This window comes from Macrobrachium rosenbergii, chromosome 36, assembly GCF_040412425.1.
Source record: "Macrobrachium rosenbergii isolate ZJJX-2024 chromosome 36, ASM4041242v1, whole genome shotgun sequence".
Taxonomy (NCBI): Eukaryota; Metazoa; Arthropoda; class Malacostraca; order Decapoda; family Palaemonidae; genus Macrobrachium; species Macrobrachium rosenbergii.
In genome coordinates this window covers 10,742,420-10,769,950 of record NC_089776.1, presented here as the reverse complement: position 1 = coordinate 10,769,950, position 27,531 = coordinate 10,742,420, and the positions used below count along the sequence as shown (strand labels likewise).

Sequence of the window (27,531 nt, the reverse complement as noted above, 5' to 3'; positions counted from 1 at the left end):
AGAACATTTTTTATTCTTTATTATTATTATTATTATTATTATTATTATTATTATTATTATTATTATTATTATTCAAAAGATAAACCCTGTTCATTTGGAAGAAGCCTGCAGGGGCCATTGACTTGAAATTTAAGCTTCCAAAGAATATAGTGTTGAAGGTTAAGCTTCCGAAGAATATGGTGTTGAAATTTAAGCATCCAAAGAACATCGTGTTGAAAGTTAAGGTTCCAAAGAATATGGTGTTGAAATTTAAGCTTCCAAAGAATATGGTGTTGAAATTTAAGCTCCCAAAGAATATGGTGTTGAAATTTAAGCTTCCAAAGAATATGGTGTTGAAATTTAAGCTTCCAAAGAATATGGTGTTCATTCAAAAGAAGTAACAGAAGGTAATGGGATATACAGAAAGAGATCAGTTAGTATAAAAACAGATAGCTTAACAAATTAATAAATAAAAATGTAAGTAGATTATTAAAATACAATGAGAATTGTATTAGGGTAGTAATGCATCGCATCTTCGCTTGAACTTCTGAAGAAGAAGTTCCAATTGCACGACATCCTCAGTAGTGAGGATGTTCCACAGTCCAACGGTGTGAGGAAGAAAGGACCTAAAGGAGCTGAGAAGTTCATTACAGCATGGCATACAAAGTCAGCATTACAGCCCTTCATTAACTTACTTGTAATGTATTATGAGAATGGGATACTTTTGAATATATTTAGGATCTTACGACTACGGTTCAAGTTACAATCACGAGAGAGAGAGAGAGAGAGAGAGAGAGAGAGAGAGAGAGAGAGAGAGAGAGAGAGAGAGAGAGAGAGCCCTGGTGGCTTAGGCTGCATCTGATGTTTACGGCCAAGGGTTTTAATGCATTCCATTTGTAATCCTAAAGTATGGCGAGTTGACGCCTTATTTTCCATAGGGAATGATTTTAGTGAACTCTGATATATATATATATATATATATATATATATATATATATATATATATATATATATATATATATATATATATATATATATATATATATATATATATAATATATATATATATATATAAAAATATATTAAGGGTTCATGAAAATTGACTGACATTTTTTCTGTTGGACATTTGCGGTTGGACAAATGATGCATCAAATTTGTTATTGATGGATGATGCTATTCGTTAGAAAAATGATAAGTTAATCGATTTCCCTTGACTCAGTTATTCTTTGTGATGATTTTGATTGAAACCGATGTAAATTTTCTTAGATGGATGATGGTAGTGTCTTGGAAAATTGTGGATTGAATTTGTATGTTGTATAGTATGCTATATGTTAGGATGAATGCAGAATAGATTATTTTGATGTTATTATTATTATTATTATTATTATTATTATTATTATTATTATTATTATTATTATTATTATTATTATTATTATTATTATTATTGTTGTTGTTCAGTAGATGAACCCTATTCATATGGAACAAGCCCACCACAGGGGCCATTGACTTGAAATTCAAGCTTCCAAAGAATGTTAAGGTGTTCATTAGGAAGAAGTAAGAGGAGGTAAAAGGAAATACAGAAAGAAGAGATCTAATGTATTAAAATGTTATTGGTAATATTAATATTTAGAAATATTATAGACTATTATTTGTGAGGGATTAATCTATTTTTTTAGAAAAAATATGGATATGAACTTTTGAATGGTAAATGCTGATTATTGTCAGAAAACCCCACAGACGAATTTGTTAAGGCATTGAGGAACGAGACATGTTATTCATCTCCATTATTCACCATTATTTATCCTTGTAAAGTTATATCGCACGGACAAAGGATGGGGGGGAGATCCATTGCAAAAAAAAAAAAAGGCATCCTTCGGTCAGAGGACCCTGAATAGCGCCCAAGACCACATCCTAGACGGGATCCCAAAGGAGAACAAGGTGGACATTCAAAGGCCCGAAGGATTTAGGCCTTGCTGGGACTTTGGGCCGCTCGAATTCATATGCTAAATAGGGAAACCCCTTCCCTTCACTCGAGGTTTCTTTTTTCTTTATTTTGTTTGTGTCTGCAATAAGGCCTTTATTTGGTTATCTTCGGATTTATTTATCCAACATGAATGGGCTTCATTTTTTTTTTTTTTTTTTGCATCTTTGTTTAGCAAGGTTTTATTTTTTTGCTGTTGTAGAGGTCTTCTAATTTTCGTACTTTATATTAGTAAAATTGAATTAAGTACAACAACAGCTATTTATATTATTTAAATTTATGAAATATGATGGTATGACTTGCATTTTATATAAGTTGCAAGACTCTCGCGAAATTCACCTACGGCGTGGGAGGGCATTCAGTACGGCTTCTCTCTCTCTCTCTCTCTCTCTCTCTCTCTCTCTCTCTCTCTCTCTCTCTCTCTCTCTCTCTCTGTAAATAGAGAGAAATATTTAGTTGCCGTTTATGATTCATAATATATTGTCATCCGTGTAAACTATAAAGGCACTCATTGACACAAAAGAGATATTATTAACAAGTGTTAAGTTTTAGCCTCGCGGAAGACACTTTTTTTTTTTTTTGCTATATTCATTTTTTCATTCATTAATTCGTTAATTTATCTTTTTTTTCCAATAACTGACTTCCTCTTTTTGTATTTCCCATTACTTTCTGTTACTTTTTTCGAATGAACACTTTAATATTCTTTGGAAACTTGAATTTCAAGTCAGTGGCCCGTTTGGTGGACTTGTTCCATATGAATAGGGTTCATCTTCTGAATAATAATAATAATAATAATAATAATAATAATAATAATAATAATATGCAGATTTGATGTCGATCAAATATCGGTTGCCTTAAAACAAACTTACTTTTTCAAAACGTATGAAAACAGAAGATTATAAACATGTAACCCTGTTATTGAAATCAGAAGAGATGCCGATGCTTCTTCGGAGAAATTTTGATTTTACAAACTTTAGGTTGTGAAGCCAAGTACTGGATCACTTCCTTTGACCTTTCAACTCTTAAGACAGTGGAAATGGGAGCTGGAGAGGTTGGACAGCAAAATAAAGAGACCCGGAAAATAAAGGAGAGAAAGTGCAAGGATCTAAAGAAGGAATAGTTCGAGAGGTTGAACAGCAAGAGAAAGAGACCCAGAAAATAAGGGAGAAAATCCTACATTTACACCAAGGAGGAATAGTTCGAGAGGTTGGACAGCAAGATAAAGAGACCCAGAAAATAAAGGACAAAACTCTACATTTACACCAAAGAAGGAATAGTTCGAGAGATTGAACAGAAATACTGAAGAAGAAAGCGGGAATGGAGGTAAAAAAAAAAAACAAAAAAAAAAAAAAGTGGCGCCGAAAGGACACTACAAACGCCCTGTAGTAACGCCTGCAGTGCACCGCTTAAGACGCACTGGCTGCGTTAGCCCCTAATGGCGTTGGGTGAAACCAGATACAAGCGAGAAAATCAGCTAAAGTGAATGGTTGCAGCAGCTGTCATTATCCTTTCCGAAACAGAAGGGTAGATTTGACGGGCTGATTGTGGGAACCTTCTTTACCAGTCGACTAATCCTTGGTAAATATCTGAATCAGATCTGTTCTTCCCCTGACAGATCAGAGCTGAGATCCAATGTCAGATATCTGTGGGATCAGTTATGTATTTGAGTAACTGAATAGGCTTTTTCTTTTTTACTGATGATTAATTAGGAACTTCGTTGTTGAGTTCAGAAATTGATTGCCATTGTTAGCATTCTAATCTGTATCCATATTATTATTATTATTATTATTATTATTATTATTATTATTATTATTCAGATGATGAACCCTATTCATATGGAACAAAGCCACAGGGGCCACTGACTTGAAATTCAAGCTTCCAAAAATATGGTGTTCATTCGAAAGAATTAACAGAAGGTAAAAATGGGAAATACAAAAATAGGAGATCAGTTATTAGGAAAAACAGATAAACTAATCGGATTAATGGACGAATAAAAATGTAAGTAAAATATTAAATTACAAGTTGAATTGCATTAAGGTATTAACTTATTGCATCTTCGCTTGAACGTCTGTAATTCCAATAGCACGACATCCTCTGGGGGTCTGTTCCACAGTCCAAGGTTGTTGTATTACATAAAGGCTATTGCTATGTAATATTGCATTTTTCATGCTCTGTATAAAAAAAAAAATCCATGGATACATGTGGCGAGGTCTTGTTGACTGTAAACCGATACTGTTGATATTAAAGGTCCCATTTGACAACTGATGATAGCTGCATCAAACAAAAAGGCTCATAAGTACACAACTGATGCTGCAGTACTGTACGCTGGTGAAGAGTTGCTCGCATGCCAGACATTCTCGTTTCAGCCATAAAAAAAAAAAAAAAAAGGCATTCTCGTTTTAATAATAAAAAAGGAAATTCTCGTACCGGATCGAATTTGTTCGAGATCGCTTTTGAGGCATTTGGGAGGGTACTGCGTTTTCGCAAATGGCCTCGTCAGATTTTTAAATGAAATTAAAGTTTCTTTTAGAGAACTTTTAGAGGACTAAAGAACTTTGGAGACTTAAGGGCTGGGATAATTCATCGGAAATAAAAAGTGTTTTTACGAAAATGCAGCGTGGTTTAATTTTTAAAGAAGCGTTGTACATGGACACATAAACACAAACATATATATATATATATATATATATATATATATATATATATATATATATATATATATATATATATATTGTATATATATATATATATAATATATTATTTATATATTATAGTGTGTGTGTCTGTACAACAATTAGAATAGACAACAATTCCTGTATGTGCTTATAATTAATGACCGTTTTCAATTATATTTTGTAAATACACATTTTCTTCCTACCTCTTGAAAGTTCAGCTATTTTCTAATTAGAGAGAGAGAGAGAGAGAGAGAGAGAGAGAGAGAGAGAGAGAGAGAGAGAGAGAGAGAGAGAGAGAGATTCCCTTCCACTTAACAGACCGCCAATCGATGTTCTTGAGAGAATCCTCTATGTCGCGAATGTGTTGAAAAAGAAAGACCGAAAAAAAATAAAACGTGTTTCTTACGAGTCTGCGGTCGTCACTTTAGACCTGTGGAACTGAATCCCAGGTAAAATAATCCTAGGATAGGGAGGAAGGTCCACCTATTCCTCCCTAACCCCCTCCACCCGCCCTTCTATCCCAGCCTCCCTATATCCTCCTCCCAGCCTCCTCCTCCTCCTCCTCCTCCTCCTCCTCCTCCTCCTCCTCCTCCTCCTCCTCCTCCTCCTCCTCCTCGCCCTTTTTTCCAGGATCTTGGAAAATATTTGTATGTGTAGTCAGTGACATACAAGTGAAGTTTTACGCTTCGTCACTTTTGTGAATTAATTTCTTTTTACTTTTAGTTTTCTGTAAAAGAAAACTATTGTGCCGGCTTTGTCCGTCCGTCCGCACTTTTCCTGTCCGCCCTCAGATCTTAAAAAGTACTGAGGCTAGAGGGCTGCAAATTGGTATGTTGATCATCCACCCTCCAATCATCAAACATAACAAATTGCAGCCCTCTAGCCTCAGTAGTTTTTATTTTACTTCAGGTTAAAGGTAACCATAATCGTTCCTCTGGCAACGATATAGGACAGGCCACCACAGAACCGTGGTTCAAGTCTCATGGGCCGCGGATCATACACCATTATACCGAGACCACCAAAAGATAGATCTATTTTCGGTGGCCTTGATTATGCGCTGTAGCGGCTGTACAGAAAACTCGATTGCGAAGAAGGAACTTCGGCGCATTTTTTACTTGTTTTTTTTATTTTAGTGTTTTATTGATTGCAGTAAGATTGAAACAAATAAACTTTCTCGTTACCTCTAAATCGTAGTTATGTGGTGGGGTTTTCTTCGATTATTTCGGGATTTTCTTCGATTTGTCGAGATTTTCCACGATTATCTCAGGATTTGCTTAGATTATATCGAGATTATCTTTGATTATCTCGAGACTTGCTTCGATTATCTCGGGATTTGCTTCGATAATTCCGGAATTTTCTTTAATAATCTCGGGTTTCTTCGATTATCTCGGGATTTGCCTAACAGCTTACATGAATATTTGCTACATTTTATAATTTTTTCACACAGTTTCCCTAAAAATAGGCTACATTTGTTAATTTTCCCAAATTATTTTTCTGAATAAAGGCTGCATTTGTTAATTTTCCTAAATTATTTTCCTGAATATAGGTGGCATTTGTTAATTTTCCCAAATAAATTTAATGAAGTTTCCTAAATAATTTTCCTGAATATAGGTCCCATTTGTTAAAATTCCCAAATGATTTTCCTGAATATGGACTGTATTTGCTAATTTTCCCAAATATTTTCCTAAGTATAGAATGAATGTGTTAATTTTCCCAAATAGTTTTCCAGAATATAGTTCTGTTGCACATTGTCCACTGGTTTTGCAACAAGTTAAGTTTGGGTTTTGTGGCTTTGCAAGACGCGGTCAGCTTTTGCAGACCCGCGTTTTCCTGGACACTGGTGATAGTGACCGAATCATGCGATGAAAAGAAACTTAATTGCAAAATAACTAACCGAAATTTAAAAGGAAATCCAGACATAATTTACACACAGTTAATTACTCATGAGGATGTTGTGCAATTTGAACCTCAAAGGTTCAAACAAAGTGCAATGCAGTGGTACCCTAACACAGTTCATCCTTGTATTTTACTAATTTTTTTATTTGTTTATTATCATTTTAGTTTGTCTCTTATTTTTCTTTTCTAATAACTGATCTCTTCTTTCTCTGTTTCCTATTATCATCTGCTTGTTCGTTTCAAATGGGGTGTTATCTTCTTTGAAGCTTGAATTTCATGTCAGTAATAATAATAAGGGCTGTTCTATATAATAAGGGGGTGTAATCTTAATAATAATAATAATAGTAATATGTAATTGCAGGTATCTCAAGATAGCCAGTGGGTTTCTTCAGAAACTATGTTTAGCAAATTATATTAATGACATCATGTTACCTAATCTCTTAGATAAGAGAGAAAACTCCTGTCATTATTGAATGCTTAGGTTCCAAGAATCACCGTGACTTGTCGTGAAATTGGCTTACATGACCAGGTCATTGCATTATTGGACCGTCCGTGACCCAGGTTATTTTTTACGGATTTTTCGGTATTCTGATCCTGAAAAATATTACAAACTTTATATATATAATTTTTTTAACAAACTTCTTTTTTCGTCTTTGGAGAAATATGGTTGTAGCATAATATTACAGCTGGGTCGACTTATGGTGGTAGACCAGACGCGAACCACGAACCTTCGGGCAGCTGACCTATTTTCTACCTCTGGGTCACGTTGGGTCTCTCTCTCTCTCTCTCTCTCTCTCTCTCTCTCTCTCTCTCTCTCTCTCTCTCTCTCTCTATATATATATATATATATATATATATATATATATATATATATATATATATATATATTTTAATTTACATTTATAATTTATATATATTTATGTGTATATATGTGTGTATGTATGTATATGTGTACATGTAAGGTGGATATAAATATTAGTAAATGGCTAGTCGTGCTATGCTTAAGAATATGTTGGCATCTTCCAGGCCAAACGTCATGAAAAAAAAAATGGTTAGAAAGGTGACAAAAAGTCTTAGGTATCTCAACGGCGATAACTGTATGTAAATAAAAAAAATCAGCAGATACAGAATTGGCCACAAAGGTAAAACTTCTTTTAAAGAGAAATATTGAATATAGTTCACCTTTTTTCCCTGTGATTTCACAAAGTATAATTTAATAATCGTTTGATTAAAGATACATGCATACATATGTGTGTGTATGCGTTTGAACTTTTTTATTCCGTGGTTACCTTACTCAATCTTTGATTCTCAAAGGCTACCGTCTCCATCTCCTTCAGTCACCCCCCCCCTCCCTCCCCACTCCAGGGAACCCCGACCTACCCTCCTACGCCTGGTATGTGCCCAGTAAATCCCCTGCCGTACCGTCAGACGTAATTCGATCCGGAGAACAGCATGTGAATTACAGCATTACCTGGGATTGACCTTCCTGGGATTACAGGGAGGCTCGGGGTCCCATATCATGCTTTGTTTTGATTACCTGTGCCATTGAGATGCGATGTTATGTTGTCGGAGATTATCCAGGTGGCTCTCCTTCAACCGGATGTTCCGTCGTGTTGGATGAGCGATGGTTATGAGCGAATTTCTTCTTTTTTTTTTTTTTTTTTTTTTTACTGTAGGTGAGGTTTTTTCCATTGTATTTTTCGGTATGGGTATTTTTTTTTTGTCTTGTATGTATTTATATTTCATTCATTCATGCTAAATTGTTTTTTTTTTCTCTGTATGTTTTTTCATCTTCGTATTTTTCGGTATAGGTAGTTTTTTTTTTCTTTTATATATTTATATTTCATTCATTCATCCTAAACTGTTTTTTTTTTTTACTCCTATTGGTTATGGGTTTTCATCTTTGTATTTTCGGTACAGTCAGTGGTTTTGTATATTATGTATTTATATTTCATTTATTCTTGCTAAAATATCCGCTGTTTTGGAAAAAAGCAGAACTGTGTTCATTTAGGCGATGGTGTGACAGTTTCTATCAATTTTTTTCTCCAGAGAGAAAATGTTTTTCAATGAAATTGTTGGGAATATTATAGCTTACCATTTAAAATTACTCATCCGCAAGGATATTAATTTGAATTTTATGAAATGCCCGGCGTTATGTTTTTTTTAAAGCTTTTTGTGATAATACCAAAAATATATCTACACTTCCTGCAGGAATGAAAAGATTTCTGATAAAAATTATTCAAGAGTATTAGTATTATTTACACACGTAAACACACACACACACACACACGTAAACGTAACACACACACACACACACACACACACACACCCCCTGTACAGAGAGCAAGACTTGGGATTCTCCATAACGAAGAGCAATCAGAATACATAATATATTTATATGTATTTTGCCATTTACATGACAAGATTTCTGATAAAAATTATTCAAGAATATTAGTATTATTTACACACGTAAACACACACACGCACACACCCCTGTACCTTTTCTTTCACGTTTCCTTTCACTGTTTATCAAGTGATTTTCAAGAACTTATCGCAGTAGAGAATCTGTACAAATATTGGTTATACGAAAATAATCATGTGCTTTAGTCGGAGAAAAGAATCTATACATTAGATGAAAAGAATCATATGTTTTAGCCTAACGTAGCCTAATTATGCTATTGAGTTGTATATTATATATATATATATATATATATATATATATATATATATATATATATATATATATATATATATATATATATATATATATATATATATATATATATATATATATGGATGTGTGTGGATAACGGGTACATACATAAATTTGTCCCTGTTAAAGATTCTAGATTTTATTAGAATGAACTTAATTTAATCCAAGATAAATGTCGCAGTGTTTGAATCTGGAAATTGCTGTACATTCATGTTTTACGTAATTCTCTTCCTCTTGATATCCATGACTAATGCGCAGATAAAGCCTTGGGTAACTGACTCACCCAAACACGTCGGCAAGCAATTTGCATATAAGGCATTCAGGCCCGGGGAAGAACCGTCACATCTGTGCGTGTGAATGTATATCTTTTATAGGTATCATATAGATTAAAGAGTATATATATATTTATATATATATATATACTGTATATATTTTTTATTAAAGATATATATATATATATATATATATATATATATATATATATATATATATATATCATATAGATTAAAGTCTTGTTTACATCATATAGATTGAAGAGTCATATAAGTGTGTGTATATATATATATATATATATATATATATATATATATATATATATATATATATATATATATATATATATATAAACATATAGATCAAAGTCTTTTATATATCACCTACATTAAAGGTTCTTATAAATGTCTTGTAGGTGAAAGAGTCTCCTATATTTGATATAGATGAAAAAGTCTTCTTTATATCATGCAGAATAAAGTCTCATATATATCGTATAAATTAATGTCTTATATATATCATATACATGAAAGAGTCTTATAAATGTCATAAAGATTAAAGAGTCTAATATATATCATAGAATAAAGGGTCTTATCTTCCAGCTTTTGCTATCTCTAAGGTATCGCCATCGTAGTCTTTATTCCCGTAAAGGGGTAGTGCCGTCAGCACACCTCATGCGGTGCACTGTAGGCATTACTTAAGGTTCTTCTGCAGACAAGCCGGTACCCTGTGGCGGTATTTGGAAGCATTCACTGTATATCAGACACTTTTTCCTGTTTGCAAAATGTCTACGAAAGACAACGTTAAACTTAAATAACAGTAGGTATTCGAATGACTGCATTGCCTTCAAAGAATATATTATCTTGGAATAACGAAAAGGACACTATTGAGTAGAAATGGATATTACAACTGGATCAAATTGTCTCTTATTATGGGGGAGCTTTCATATTATATATATATATATATATATATATATATATATATATATATATATATATATATATATATATATATATATATATATATATGAGAACTTTTAGATAAAAAGGACAGGTGGATTGTTTTATATATATATATATATATATATATATATATATATATATATATATATATATATATATATATATATATATATATATATATATATATATATAGAGAAACTTTTAAGTAAAAAAGCAACAGGTGGATTGTTTCATTAATTTCCACTGGAGATCGTGCTTTCTTTTCTCATTTATGTTAGGGTCTTGAGAGAGCTATTATTATTATTATTATTATTATTATTATTATTGAAAACAATTGCCGTTTCGACGGCATTTAGCTTTTAGAGTCTTCTCTATTCTCTTTATTATATTTTTCTGCAAACGGAATGCCCTTGAAACATTAATTTTTTCAATAACACTGCCCTAAAATAATAACTTCCATATTGTTATTATTATTATTATTATTATTATTATTATTATTATTATTATTATTATTATTATTATTATTATTATTATTATTATTAATGGAATAAAAGAGACTCAGAATATAACATTTAGGAGCCATAAAATGAGACTCATGTTCTCCTGATACTTCAGGGACATTCTACAAAGCTTGGCACAAGGCAATGTGAGCCAAACTTTCTGCTGTGACCTTGCTCCCCCTCATGTCTTCAAACCCCTTTCTAACTGTTAGCCTAACAACTTTATCTCCAGTGCTGTCGGCGGCTCACCTTCTGCTCCCTTCCAATTTATAGTGGTGTTCCTCAGGGCTGTGTTCTCTCGCTCCTACTCTTTCTCTCCTCTTTGTCAGTGGCCTTTGTCAGTCTGCTTCTTTTCCCATTCGTGCTTTTGCTGATGGTTCAACGCTGCATGTATTTTCATCCTCAATCTGTCTTTTGTTCTTTTAACATTATTTGCCATTTTTATTATGTCTAAGATTGCTTTTACTTGATTTGTACTATGATTGTGAGAAGGAATTTGAGTTAGGTTCCTGAAACTCAGTTGCGTTTTGTGCTTCCAAGATAGCCTATTTTGTACATATTACTGTGTCTACTCTTTTACCTACTTCTTCAGTCTGTTTGGTGATAATGCACATCAGTCATTTATTAAACTATAAATATTTATGGCTTTTAGCCTACATTAAACTTATCTTGGGATATCACATAATTCAGACAGTTAAATTTGTATCCATATGAATTATGCGTTTTGTTTGAATGTTGAATTTTATCGATAACTTAGGCTTTGCGTTAGCCTTATCCGTCCCTTGTTTTGGATAATGGTACCATATTTATGGTACCTTTGTCCTCCATATCTCTCAACGACTAGATGGAGTCACTGGCAGTTCATCTAATTCAGTTACCCCATTGAGCTGAGGCAAGGAATTTCACCTTATCTTAGAAGGCCCTGTAACACCCGGCAGGTCACGCCATACCACAGTTAGTCTGGAAGTCAGTAATCCTCAGATTGCTAAATCTGTATCTTTTCCCACTGCTGTTCTTACTATCATAAATGAGAACCATTTGTTTGCGATTATTATTATTTATATTATTATTATTATTATTATTATTATTATTATTATTATTATTATTATTATTATTGGTAGTGTTGTTAACGTAGTAGTATAGTGTTCGAAAAGTCTTTGGTTATTTTTTGGAATTACACATTATTAATTATTAATTATTATTATTGTTATTGTTATTTGTTATTTATTTGTTACTGAAATAAGTCTGTATATAATCGTTAAAACCATTGAAAAGCGAAACAGTATTTTGATGGATCTGAAAGCGTAAAGATTAAATTTATTTTTTTGTGGATTTATCCTGCTTCTGTTTCAGAATTCGACTCAAGAAATTTCTCTTTATCGTCAAAAAGGAATAATAGTCCATGATGTCGCAAAAGATACGAAAATAATTTTAGATACTGTACTGATTATCGGTCAATTATAGTAACGGTGTTTGGTTTTGAACTCGTAGTATTGGTAATGAATGGACGTAGGGAGACTTAATATGACAATGTAATCCTACAAAAATCTGTCAGACATTTTGAATTTTATTCAAATGGTGTAAACTGATGAAAAGTATTCTCCGTATAGGGTTGTTGTGTTTTTTATAACTGCAGGTCTTAATTTCAGGAATTACATCTTAATATTCCTGAAACATAACAAAGAATTTCAGCTGATTCGGTATTTTTATTATTATTCGTGATGGCTCTTAAACAAAACAGTTCAATACGACTGTAATATCTTTTATTGCAGTAACATTTTAAATACAATTCATGACATTACATAGTGTGGTGTGGAACTAAAATGCTTCTCTCTCTCTCTCTCTCTCTCTCTCTCTCTCTCTCTCTCTCTCTCTCTCTCTCTCTCTCTCTCCCAATCTTAAGCCACCTCTGTTGGCGAGAAGAACCATGAAGATAGGTTTCATTGCACGTTGCTTGTTGAAAGTCCAGTGAACTCGGCCGATTTTGACTCGAATTTCATCGACCACTCCCTCTCGAGTCTCGATTGAGAGATTAAGACCTAGATTGATAGTGTTCATAGTGTCAGTATTAGCAGCGCAATGTCAGCGGCCAAGATCAGATACGAAAGTATGTACATGAACCTCGTATATTGCGTGTGCTCGTGTGTGTGTGTGTGTGTGTGTGTGTGTGTGTGTGTGTGTGTGTGTGTGTGTGTGTTGTAGAGCCCCGCCATCATGGGGCATCTGCTTCGTGTCTTCGGGAGTGGAGTGGTTTTGGTTTGATGCTCGCCCCGCGTGTCTCATTTAGCATTTTGTTAAACTCGCATTTTATCTTTTTATTGCCCCTATCGCTCCTTCGGCACTTAGTGAAATAGTGCGTGTGGACTGTTGGATCCCCGTTTCGTGGTATTCAGCACGGAAGGAGGCGAAGGAGGAGGAGGAGGAGGAGGATTCGTCTTTTTCCGATAAAGGTTTTTTCTTTGTCTGATACTTGTCCAGTATCTTCTTGCAATTGTACGTGAATTTTTTTTTTTTATCAACAGTCTTGTTGCTTCTTATTTCTTGTATATTGATTATTTACTCAACTGAAAGTCTAGTGGAAACTCGCCAAAATAGTTATACTTTTTAAATTTCTCTTTTTTTCACCACCATCTGCGTTGAGGAACACTAAACATCTGAGAAAAGCTAATTTATTTTTTGTCATATAAAAAGTTATAGCAACGGGAAAATGAATTGTAAACGCTGAATTTACACAGTCATTCGAAACCAAAGGTTAGAGGTGTCTTTAATGAAACTGCGTGGGGAAAAAAAATCAGGTCTGTAATAGGAAAATGAAAGTCATATTTTTCCTTCACTATTTTACACCAGGATGAATTTCTCGTCAGCCACTATCTGTGACAGTCTACGTTGTTTTGGCTATCGGTTACTTTTCCTTCATTATATCTTCTCCTTTTCTTTTCAAGTTTTAGATACAATTTCTTGTTGGATTTTAGGAGTATATGAAACTGTTTTATATGTACCATTTGCAAAAATTAATCAGAATTTCCCAAGAAAAATATTTGTGTTTATTTTCCTCTAGCTATAAATTTCTACACTCGCTGTCAAGACCACAGGTAACTGGGGTTATTAAAACTCGGATTTCGGTCCAAAATCGTGATCAGGCGAAGTCAGTTTGTATCTAGAGCTTATTCATGAGGTACAAGATGTGGGAACACCAGTTTTGTCATGAGTAGGAACTTTTAAGTAAGAGAGGCCTTACCAGTTCCTGTACTATAGATGCATTTTAAAAGTTTCTCAAGCTGTAGTATTGATGCTGATGCTTGGAGAGTCCGTAGCGGTTGTAATTTACTTTAAAGTAACTCTTATAATTCTGTTTGATTTTTTATTTACTCTGCTATGTATTAATGTAATTATGTATTTGTTTCTTGTTTATGTAAACTTGTCATTCTCTTTGCTTCAATTTTCCCATTGTCACATATGGGCAGGGCATTCTGCCATGTCAAATCGTTCATTGCATGTTGATGACATTTTTGCTTCTTTACTCGTGAATGTGGCCACATTCCGCATAATCATATTAAAATATTGATGCAAAACCTTTGGTACCATGAATGTGGCCACATTCTGCACAACCATTAATAAAATATCAATACAAAACCTTTGTTACCCATGAATATGGCCACACTGCATAATCATTAATAAAATATTAATATAAAACCTCTGTCACTCATGAATGTAGCCACATTCGGCAAATCATAATAAAATATAAATAGGAAATTGTTGGCACATCTGGTACCTGGGCACCCAAATGATTCATCGATTTAGTTCGTGCAGCAACGCTTTTATCAGGTTTATAGGTCTCTGCCGAGTTCCGTGATACGAATTACGTGGGAGATAAGAAGCGTGGTGCTAATTAGCGATTAGCAGATCGTTTTCGGACTATCACTTAGTCTTGTTATTCTCTCTTAACCTGTCGTCTGTATTCGTAGGATTTCTTTTTAATGTTGTGGCTGAAACTTTGTAATGTTTGAATGTCAGGTTTGATGTTTCTCCTTTTCTGATGTGTTCTTTTAGCGTTGTTGTTGACATAGGACGTATATAAGATTACATTTTTTATCATTTATAGTAAATTAAGAATAATAATTAATGGACCTTTCTCTTTATTTCAGATGTCGGTCTGAAGACTTCAACCTACAAGACAGACACGATGGATTCCCCAGACAAGGCACCAGGCCTCCTCGGGGGCAACGCCCCCTTGCCCCACCTAACATATGACTTGTTATGATGAAGAAACGCAGTGCATTCCCCTCCCCCTACCTGTAGTGTCACCCCACCCCTCTGTGATTTCCGTATAGACTTGAAAATAAGAAAAAAAAAATATTTTGTCAGCTCAGATGGCTAGCATGGTCCTGAAAGAAGGTGGTGGAGGCGTAAAAATGACCAGCTGCGAAGGGAAGGGCAGCGGGAAGGGTAGGGGCGCCAAGGACTTCGAAATCGGTCCTCCCAAAAAGGATCCTTACACCGAAATCGAAAATTACCTCCGGAAAGCTCAGGTGAGTGGCAATTTTCTTTGTTATTTCTCTTGTGTCTGTAGATTTCCTCGTTGTTTATGTATTTTTTTTTTATTCATATTCCTTTTATCTGCTACTAAATATGCTTTAATATCTCCTCGTTTTCAATATTTTCTTACTTTCTCGAGTGAATTATGTTTTTGTAATAAACAAAAATCATCAACCATACGGTAGAGGTAGACATATTTCAGTCTGTTGAAGTCAATGGTTAAGTAGCAGAAGGTCAGATTGTCAAGTAGGAACAACTGTTTTTTACAGCATCTTGTGTCATGACGAATGATTTCATTACATAAATTTATAAACGTTAGGAGTTGAACGTATGATTAGCGCCGTGGTTTAAAGCGATATTTAGATAATAACAAATAAAAAATGCGCCGATGTTTCTTTGCACAGCGTGTAATCAAGGGTACCGAAAATAGATTTATCTTTTGGTGGTCTCGGCTCAATGCTGTATGAGCCGCGGCCCATGAAACTTTAACCACGGCCCGATGGTGGCCTGTCCTGTATCGTTGCCAGACGCACGAATATGGCTAACTTTGACCTTAAAATAAAAACTGCTGAGGCCAGAGGGCTGCAACTTGATATGTTTGATGATTGGAGGGTGGATGATCAACGTACCCATTTGCAGCCCTCTAGCCTCAGAAGTTTTTAAGATCTGAGGGCGGACAGAAAAAGTGCGGACGGACAGACACAGCCGGCACAATACTTTTCTTTTACAGAAAACTAAAAACGAGGATATAACAAGGAACTCTATCCAGATAATTCTACCCTTTCCACATTGGCTGTACTGATAAAGAGTTTTGGTCAGTTTATATCGAGAACAGTGAATGTCCCTACTGGCTCAAGACATTAAGCTTTCAATTGCCTAATGAGTAGGTAGTAGCTTTTACTCCTCAAAAGGTCAGAAACCTTTGATGGAGATTTGGTTCGAAGCAATGACTCATTGCATGACTTGTTTGCCGTGAAACGTAATTCAACCTTATCAGAGTTTCCCGAAGTAAATGGTGTGTTAGAGATTTTGAAATAGTGTCGCAGGCAGATCATCATTTTCATTGCTGGTACAGAAGTGGAAATAACTATATATATATATATATATATATATATATATATATATATATATATATATATATATATATATATATATATATATATATATATTTATTTATTTATTTATTTATTTATTTATTAAACATTTCACAACTCTACATCGTCTCAAGATTATTCATTCTTTAGCACATCAGGTATCGTGTTCTTACAATTTCCATAAATGAGGTGGAGATATATATATATATATATATATATATATATATATATATATATATATATATATATATATATATATATATATATATATATATATATATATATATATATATATTACATACATACATACGTACATAAAACAACTTGAAGTGATATGGCGTCAGGTTTTAGCGCAAGCATAAAAAATGCTTTTATTAAAGGCTCGTGTGCAAGCACGCATTCCATGTCTTATATCCGTGTCACATGTCACATAACTCGCTACCAATGCAAATTGCAGTAGCCGGATGCAAGACGTTAAGCATGTGGCGTCAGTTTCATTCAGGAGATTCATTTCCATTTTATAATGTTGCAAATGAGATTATAAGGTCAATTATCCTTTTTAATACCTGGAAACATTTAGCACGAGTTTGCATAAAAGGATTTAGTTTCTTTGGACCTTGCAGTAATACCAGCAGCAGTGATAATATTTTCACCAGGAATATTTTAGATTTAAATTTTTATTTCAAACGTTTGTATTACATAAGCATCGTACAGCTGCTGATTGCATTTTTATTTATTGAATATTCCCTCTACTGTCAAGCATATTTTTATGATTACTTCTATCTAAACACACTTCCATACTGTCAACTGTAAAGTTCGTGCATTGAAGTATACTTATATAGGCATCCAACACTTTAGTCTTTTATTGTCCGTGCTTATTGAGAACACATGCAGTCAGTGTACCCCGTCCCACAAGTTCTCGCCGAGTGGTTACCCCCATTGTGCATTCGACGTGAAAGTGTATCTTATCTTAATGGTGGTCTGGTGTTTGTAGCCTGACAGGAGAGATATTCCCTTGGAGGCTCTCTCTCTCTGCTGGCGTCGGTAATGTGCCTTGTTCCTCACACTCGGTGTAGATGCTTTCTCTGCTTGGTATTTTAATGTTAAGTGCCTTTGTATGGGCGGGCTTGCTTGGTTCTGTAGGGGAAAACGCAGTGTCATGCTAGGTAGCTTGAGTGGCTGTTGGTATGGTCATTATTATTATTATTATTGTTATTATTATTATTATTATTATTATTATTATTATTATTATTATTCAGGATATATATACAGTATATATATATATATATATATATATATATATATATATATATATATATATATATATATATATATATATATATATATATATATATATATATATATATATATATATATATATATATATATATATATATATATATATATATAATTCAAGCCAAAGTAGCCATTGACTTGAAATTCAAGCTTCCAGAGAATAGGGTGCTCATTAGGAAATAAGAGAAGGTAGAGGGAAATACAGAAAGAGGAGATCTCACTTATTAAAAAAAATAAATAAATAATAATTTTTCGAGGTCTGGATTGCACGAATTTCCGTTACAGTTTTTCGTGTTATTTCAAGAAGATGTAAGAAAGAAACGGGAAAGGATTAGCCAGGATTCTCTCTCTCTCTCTCTCTCTCTCTCTCTCTCTCTCTCTCTCTCTCTCTCTCTCTCTCTCTCTCTCTCTCTCTCTCTCAATTCTTCGTATTTTCTATTAGCCTTTTTCAGGATAGTCGTTTACAAGTATTGATGTCATTTTATCTTTTTTTAATCAATTTAAAACTTTTATTTCTATTAAATTTATTCATACTTTGAATATTGTCGCTCACTACATACATACATACATACATATATATATGTGTGTGTGTTTGTGTGTGTGTAATTAAAACCTCTGATTCTTTCACACATATTTATTGCATCTCTTCAGTCATTTTACGTGCGTGGCGTAGGGCAGAACGGATTTTGTCTGAAAAAAAAATTTTTTTCTGTGGCGCCGTTGTCCGTGTAAGCACAAATATGCATATGAACTTGGTATGAATTTTATAGCCTTATAAAATTCGCATGTTTAATTCCTCTTTTTTTTCTCAGTGCGACACAGTATACAAGGCTTATATTTTCTTTTTAATACACATTCGTTTTGCAACCCCAAAGTGCCTCACCAATACAGCGTCCTTTCCTGTTTCCTAACGTGCACCTTTATAAATTTCCCTTACCAGTCGTTCACTCTTTCAGTCTAGACACAAGCTTCGCAGATGTAACTTTTAACAGCATCCTTATTTTATTTTTAATCATGTTCACCAACATCTCACCAACAGAAGGAAAGTTTAGCTCATAAATCCTCTCGCATATTTCGGATACATTGAATTCCCCCACTCGTCTGACATATCACCATCCTTGACACGGCCTTTTCTTAGTTACATTCTTAACACTTCTTGTTTTAATGTGTGGCAATCATTAAATTCTTTCAGATGTCTGTAGTGTACATCACCATTTTTTTTTCATTGGTATATAACGAACGTAATTATCGGAACGTTATAAGCACAACGGGAGTCCTTATTTTATCCAGGCTAGGCAGGAACGATTTAGGCCTACAGAACTGAGAACATCATTCTTATGTATATATACACACACATACACATATCTATATATATACATATACTTATACAGTATATCCTTGGTTTTTTATTAGAAATTTAAACGTATAATTTGACATTTTTACAGTTCGGAATTCTGAGAGAAAAATTCATAGCTTTGATTTTTCAGGCGGTTAAATGTACTAAAATTCCACGTTTGCACGCTCTCTCTCTCTCTCTCTCTCTCTCTCTCTCTCTCTCTCTCTCTCTCTCTCTCTCTCTCTCTCTCTCTCTCTCTCTCTCTCTCTCTCTCTCTCCCTTGCATGGATCTCCTTAGGTGAGACAGCGATGCTCCCAATAAAAGTATGATACAATGACATTGCAAACTTCTTCAAGACATTTAATTCTAGAGATCTAAAATACTGTGTTAATTACTTGAATGTTTTGCAAGGCATGAGAAGTAGAAACCCAATCAAAGGCCAGTAATTCTTGGAAACTCTTACTTGTTTAGACAGCCTTGTAAGCTATTCATATTTTTCATTTTTCATACATTGAAATCGTTTTATTATTTTCCATGGCGTTGCTACTGCCAATATTGTTTTCATATAATGATTATATATACGTTTTATACATACATTTGGAACAATAGGAGAGGCAACCGCCTATGGATGGAATATGTGATGAAATGTGAATAATTTAAAGCATAGGTGTTTCATTTCTTTTTATTTACAAAGTACGGTATAATAATATTCTTCAGATAATGTTTAAGCTGTTGTCATTAGCTGAACGAGACATGGTTTAGCATTTAAAATCGTTTCAGAAAATTGGATAAATGTAATGCAGCATTTAAAATCGTTTTATTAATTGTTGTGGGGAACTTGTATGAAAAATACAGAATTCGTATTTGGATTGTAAAGGTCTTGATTAGTAGAAATTCTGTTATAGTATACCATATGTTGTGAGGAAGAAAACGGTTTCGGTGGATGCTACAGAAAACGGGAAATTTAAATGGCTGACTAATCAAAAGGGCACATCACTACACACTTGTAAGTTGGTAATCATAAAGTTAATGATTATCAATGATATTTATATTTTAGTATGAATATGGATAAAGCTGTAGAATACTACCGAGGCCTGGTTAAATATTCGGGGACCGTAATATTTACTGCCTTTTGCTTTCGTTTTTGTTTATATGTATGCCTTTTGTTTGTATTTGTGACATTTACAGTCTTTTGTTTATGTTTTACGTTCATCCCCAAGGGCCTGGTACTAAACACGGCGCTCATTTCACACGTAAACTGATTGTTACCGAACCAGAGGAGGGGGGGGGTGCGGTAGTAGTCTTCAGTTTTATTTAAATATGTATATATTGACCAAATTTTGTGATATTTAAAATGTTTGAGGTCGCCGATCACACAGAATGCTTGGAATACTTTTATTTTAAAACTGAATGTTTCTTACCAATCAGTGATGGATTTCCTTCATAGGTAGGCTTTGAACTATCGTGCATCTAATAGGATTAGGTTGTCCACCAGTGCCCTGTGTAATTATATGACAAGTCACGTAATTTAAGTGATAGGTTAGTGTCATTTCTGGAGTTACTGATGATCTTTCATCGAAATAAACAGATCACTTTCGATATTGTCAAAAATTTCTCGTAAAAAAAATTAATTAAGCAAAAATCCGAGTAGCCTGTGCCATGTTCATGAAGTGGGTTGAACATGACTTTTGCTAGTCAGGCTTACATTCTACCTAGAGAGAGAGAGAGAGAGAGAGAGAGAGAGAGAGAGAGAGAGAGAGAGAGAGAGAGAGAGAGAGAGAGAGAGAGAGAGAGAAGACACGTCTAACAGTCTCTAACATTCTGAAGTCACAGCACGTTGTAAGCGTAATTGTAAGATTTTCACAATTCTTAGGTTGATAACAATCAATCCACGGATAATAGTTTTATATAAGGTTATGAATTCATTTTTTCTTGAAATTTATTTTCAGGCATGACGTTTGTTCCTTTTGGAAAAATCGGGCTGTTTCATGTGTTTTCATTTTTTATTTTTTATTTTATTTTATTAATTGTAACATCGACCATTTCATCATATTCTGCCAGGTAGGCGCCTTACCTGTAAGCCAGTGTCTCTTTTGTATCAAAATGATAATTTATGTGGATAGTAACGAAAATCAACTCAAAGATCGTGATGAGATAATTCTCTTACATAATATTAGGCTTTCAAACCGGAACACATTTTTATAAGTGAATAGATAAATAAACAATAAAAAAACTTAGACAGGAACCTCGGTAAGCGCAGGAACAATTTTGAAAATCGGTTATACGCGTCCATTTCAAGCTAGGCGAAGTTCTAATGTCCTCCGTCAGATACCATCGACGATTATGAAGTTGTCCTGACAAGGTGGTGGGGATACAGCTGCCTTTGTTAAGTGGTGTGGTGAAGTAGGTTAAGAGGTCGTAAAAATCCCAGTATCCCCTGGGAGGCACAAACACGAAGGGCAAGGGAAAAGAACATTGTCAGAACCGTTAGGAGATGTTATTGTCCAACACCGTTGGTGTCTATCTATCTGTCAGTCTACATACACACATACGTACACGTGTGTGTCTATTGTCTGCATGTATGTTTTTATGTATGTGTCTTTGTATTTATGTAAATTGAATAGGCTGTTTCCGATAGTCCATGGTGACTTCAGAGGAATGTTGATATTGAATCACTGCCAATATTATCTCAACTGCTGAAAGACAGTTGCACAATCTTCATATACACAAACGCGCACGTGTTTGTACGTACGTACGTACGTATGTATGTATGTATGTATGTATGTCAATTCAATGAGCCGTTTCCTTGCAATTCAGCATGACCAGTGACAAATAGGTAAATAATGACTGCCGTAACTATCTTTTAACTGCTGAATTTTGTATGAACTCTCAGCTGTGTAGAAAACTTCCATAGTATCAGGCATATAACTATACGCCCACAGAGAATACTCTTCCTTACTGCACTAATTCCCCCTTCCATACACACTATGTCAGTTACCTTCGTCTCTCAGGCGTTCTTGTGTTGACTAGGTATTATGGTCCTTCCTTTTCGTTTAGGAAGAACTCTCTCGCACTCTTCTTCCTTCCTACATAAGTTTCCAGCTAATTTTACCAATTTATCATCTTTCGTTCTTCTCAATATATCAAATCGCATCAAATTTCTTATCCATCTTCCCTCCTATTGTCTTCAAACTTCTGACTCATTGTAGTCTCCTTAGTTCAAATATAATACGAACAGTTAACCCTAACAAATTGTATATACTTTTCTTTTACTTACAGTTAAAATCTGCACTTTTTTTTAACATGAAGGGTTGACGTAATAGTCTTTTCGTACATTCTAACTTTGTCTTCCACTTAAATTCTTCTTTTTTTCTTGTTTTGTAATAAAACTACCTTTTCGGTAAAACTTACTTTAGTTGCGCGGCCTGATTCCCGCCAGTCGCCGACCAGGACAGGTTCCTCAGACATAGATGGACATAACCTTTCCTATAATGCCAGGTCCTGACCTAACCAGATCTTATCTACCTGACCTAACTTAGGGCGACGTGCCCTGACCTTAAAAACTACTGAGGCTAGAGGGCTGCAAATTGGAATGTTGATCATCCACCTTCCAATCATCAAACGTACCAAATTGCAGCCCTCTAGCCTCAGTTTTTATTTTATATAAGGTTAAGGCTACCCATGCGTCTGGCACCGCTTTCCGGAGGCGTCGCCGACGCACCTTCACTTGATTGCATCTGGGGAGCAACTGAGAGCTGCCCGGTCGTAGCTGAGTTTCATATAACATTATACACGCTGTGCAGAAAACTCGATTGCGCCGAAGAAACTTCAGCGCAATTTTTACTCGTTTATCCTACAAACTTACATATACATTTCCTATCTTTTTATCCTACAAACTTACACATACATTTCCTGTCTTTTCCCTGACTTATTCATACATCACTGCATGTCTAAAAATTTTAAACATGTGGTTTAGTATTAAATATATATAAAATAAATATTCCGTATTTTAAAACATCACAGTCTGTATGTAGCTGTAATTAATTTTTCTATAAACAGTCATAGGAGCATACATAGTGTAGAATACCTTCTCTAACTAGTGTTTATCACATAAGATTGCAATAGCCTTATGTTATTTTTGTAGACGCATGTATTTTTTAATGGTCATAATTATGTGTTGCTTTTTCTTCTCTGTAACTCTGGACTTCAGTGTTAATGTTAGTTTAGTTGTCATAACAATAATATAAAAAATATATATTTAAAATATAAAAAAACCTGTTAAAAATGAAAACGGGAATTTCTTGGTTGCTTAATCCCGTAGAGTTTTCCGACTCTGTCTCTCTCATACGAGCTTTTTGTATGTGTATACATACATACATACATACATACATACATACATACATACATATATATATATATTGTATATATTTGTGTGTCTGTATGTATATATGTATATTATATATATACATATATATATATATGTATGTAAATGTATATGTATGTATGTATATTATATGTGTTTGTGTATGCGCACCTGCGCTGTCTTTCTTTATCCTTCCAAAATGCAAGCGTAATTGTTGGCTTGTGCCGTAAATTAACACGAGCGCTCATTTGAGAATTTACTCATAAATTGGCTGCTGGCGTTTCATTTCATGAATTGCCATTTTCATTTCTTGAGGTCACGACCTTTGGCAATTGGTGGAAAGGGCGGGGCTTTGAAAGCATCCGCTCTCCGCCCCCTCTGCTCTTCCCTTATTATGCATCCTGTGCGAATTCGGTCACGCCTACTTTTTTTTTTTTTTATCCAGGATGGAATTAGTGTCACTTTTGTTTCGGATCCGCTCCAGCCGAGAGACTTCGTTGTACTCGAATTCATCGTGTTATTTAATAAGTTCTTCAGTGGCTGGAATTCATCTGTGTTCGTGCTCATTTTATTTAATGGTTCTCCACCTTGCCAACTTTAGAACATACAAAACAAATAAAAAATGCGCCGATGTTTCTTCGGCGCAATCGAGTTATTTGTACAGCCTCTACAGTGCATAATCAAGGCCACCGAAAATAGATCTATCTTTCGCTGGTCTCAGTATAATGCTGTATGAGCCGTGGCCCGTGAAACTTCAACCACGGCCCGGTGGTGGCCTGTCGTATATAGTTGCCAGACTCACGATCATGGCTAAATTTAACTTAAAATTAAATAAAAACTACTGAGGCTAGAGGGCTGCAATTTGGTTTGTCTGATGAATGGACGGTGGATGATCAACATACCAATTTGCAGCCTCTAGCCTCAGTAGTTTTTAAGATCTGAGGACGGACAGAAAAAAGTGCGGACGGACAGACAAAGCCACCTCAATAGTTTTCTTTTAAAGAAAACTGAAAATAAGGAAATTAGGAAAGTATAAAAAATAAGGAAAATTAGAGAACTATATCTAGGTATTTTCAGGCCCCATTAGAAAGTCATATTTGAATTAACTCTTGCATTACTTCTATACCTCCAACTTGCCTTTCCTGCCTTCACATATAAATATTTTACTGTTTACTTTTGCATTGTGGTAGAGTAAAACCGCTTCCAAGATCCTGATTAACTTGTCAGGTAACGAACTCGAGGTATATCAGACTGCCCGCAGAGTCGCTTCACTGGAATCTCTGGAGGAATGAAAAACTGAATTTTATAAAGAATTAGCTGTGTAATTGGAAGTCTTGTTCTTGGCCAGAAATGTCAGTTTAATTTCAGTTACGAAGGGCACGCGAGCTTAAACCAGAGGAAATTTAATGTATAAATAGAAGTTAATGAATTTGTAAATGGTTAAGATGAAGTTTTATAACATCGAAACCAGCTTAATTATTATTATTATTATTATTATTATTATTATTATTATTATTATTATTTATTATTATTATTATTATTATTATTATTATTATTATTATTTTTATTATTATTATTATTTGGAAGATAAACCCTATTCATATGGAACAAGCCCACCAAAGGGGCCACTGACTTGAAATTCAAGCTTCCAAAGAATATGGCGTTCATTTGAAAGAAAACAGAAAGTAGTAGGAAATACAAAAAGAAGAGATCATTTATTAGGAAAAAAGAAATGAATTAACAACTTAATAAATAAAAAAATATATATAAAAAGTAAATTAAAAAAGTAAGTAAATTAAAAATAAATACAAGGTGAATTGTGAATTATTTTAAGGTAGTAAGCAAAAATAGTTGAAATTTAGGATCGGTAAAGAAGTATTTTCCTAAGAGGTCGGGGTTACCAATCTCATTATCGAGCCGCTTAGCAGCAGTCGAAGACTCGGCATGAGGTAGGACGCTATGTGCCGTTGCGTCAGCGATTAAATTCCAGTCTCCGGTGGGGGCCATCTGTCCTTCCAGACTCCCCGACAAAAGCAACTGACGTCGAGAGGTAATCAATCTCACCTTCGGTCCGAATTAGGCATCATCGTCTCAGGTGATAATTGAATTTGAGCGTTCGTCTTTTTCTTGATTTCTTTCGGGGGATGTCTCGCTAACGAGAGGGGATAAATACGACGCGAAGCTGTTCCCAGAGAAGTTGAGAAATTGTAATCTTGGCAGTGGAATTTTTATGAGAGAGAGAGAGAGAGAGAGAGAGAGAGAGAGAGAGAGAGAGAGAGAGAGAGGAGAGGAGGGGGCAGAAATAATGTTTTACCAACATTGCATCAAGAGATATTGAAACGTCTTTGCCTTTTGCCTTTTATAATTTTCCATTATTCTAATAATATATATATATATATATATATATATATATATATATATATATATATATATATATATATATATATATATGTGTGTATGTATGTATGTACGTATATATACATATATATATATACCTTATATATAAACGTATTTATATGTATACATATTTATACATGCTTTTATACGTTTGTATTTATACATATAAATAAATGTATATATATTTAATATATATATATATATATATATATATATATATATATATATATATATATATATATATATATATATATATATATATAATGTATATGTAATTTTACTTTAAATTGTTTTAATAATAGTTTTAATAATAGATATTGAATGAAAGTTAACGTAAAAATAGAGGCAGCAATGGTGGCTATCTAAAGAAACAGAAATTACCTGAGGTCATCACCGCAGGGACGCAGATGCAGATAAGAACCGTCACCCTGACTGGGGCGTGACGTATTCTTGTAGCTGTTTATTGCACCTTCAGGAGACACTATAATTATGTCCCGGCAGGTGTCCTTTGCAATACGTAAAGCGGGCGAGAGTTGCATGTTGACGATCACAGTTTGGCGGTGATGCTAATTGTTGCTCTCGCGACTTGAACCTTGGGGCTGTGGGTGGCTGAGTTTGTTGGTAACTCTAGCAAGCACTTACGCAAATCCAACCCCCCCCCCCCGTAGGCGGGGGAGGGGTGGTAGCGCCGTCAGTGCACCTCTCGCGGTGCACTGCAGGCATTACTTAAGGTTCTTTGCAGCTTGCCTTCTGCCCCTATCTGCAACCCCTTTCATTCCTTTTACTGTACCTCCGTTCATATTTTCTTTCTTCCATCCTACTTTCCACACTCTTAATAGCAACTGCGAGGCTTTCCTCTTATTACCCCTTTCAAACCCTCTTACTGCCTATTTCCCTTCCAGCGCTGAATGACCTCACAGGTCCCAGCTCTTGTCCTTCGGCCTAGATTCTATATTCTATTCCATTCCTAGCTGCATCTCCAGAGCGGTTCTTTTCACGGCTTTAACAACGTCAAGCGTGAATTGTCGTTGAACAGTTGCATGTTCAAACGGACAGGAATCACTTCTGTCACAGTGTTTTAAATGGCCTTCTATTCTCTGTTGCTCTTTGCTTCATTGTAAGTTCTGACGTAGAGGAATGTGGGCGCGTTTGTTGAAATGGGGTCTGTGATGGAGAGGCTTTTAGATATTTCGTTTTATGTTGTCACTATTTTTGGGAGAATTTGATTATTATGCATATATATATGTGAGAATTTCGATAAAACCTTAGCGTTATATTTTTCCATTTCTTAGTGCGTGATGTGTTTGAATAATCATTGCATTTTTTTTAGTACAAGCGCATACATGACTATATTTGTTTACGTGTCATACCAGAATTCCTTCTGTGAGTCTTCCTTAGACAGTCGTTGCCCTTATATTTATTATTTGCTTGTCATAGCGCCTTTTTTAGGCAAGTTTTCCTATAGAATTCAATATTGAGGTGTTAAAACTAATCAGGATACTAACGTATTAACAGTCTTGTAATGATTTCAT

At 34.5% G+C, this 27,531-nt stretch overlaps 1 protein-coding gene across 3 annotated transcripts in view; it reads left to right on the top strand.

The window, feature by feature from the left end:
- LOC136856613 (serine-rich adhesin for platelets-like) overlaps positions 1-27,531 on the top strand; it is an 812,762-nt gene that overhangs the window by 227,409 nt on the left and 557,822 nt on the right. For all 3 annotated transcript variants that reach the window (XM_067134543.1, XM_067134541.1, XM_067134542.1), the window contains one exon: positions 15,122-15,505. In XM_067134543.1, the coding sequence (XP_066990644.1) occupies positions 15,347-15,505 (159 nt within the window). In that variant the 5' untranslated portion in view covers positions 15,122-15,346. The remainder of the gene's footprint in view (positions 1-15,121; positions 15,506-27,531) is intronic.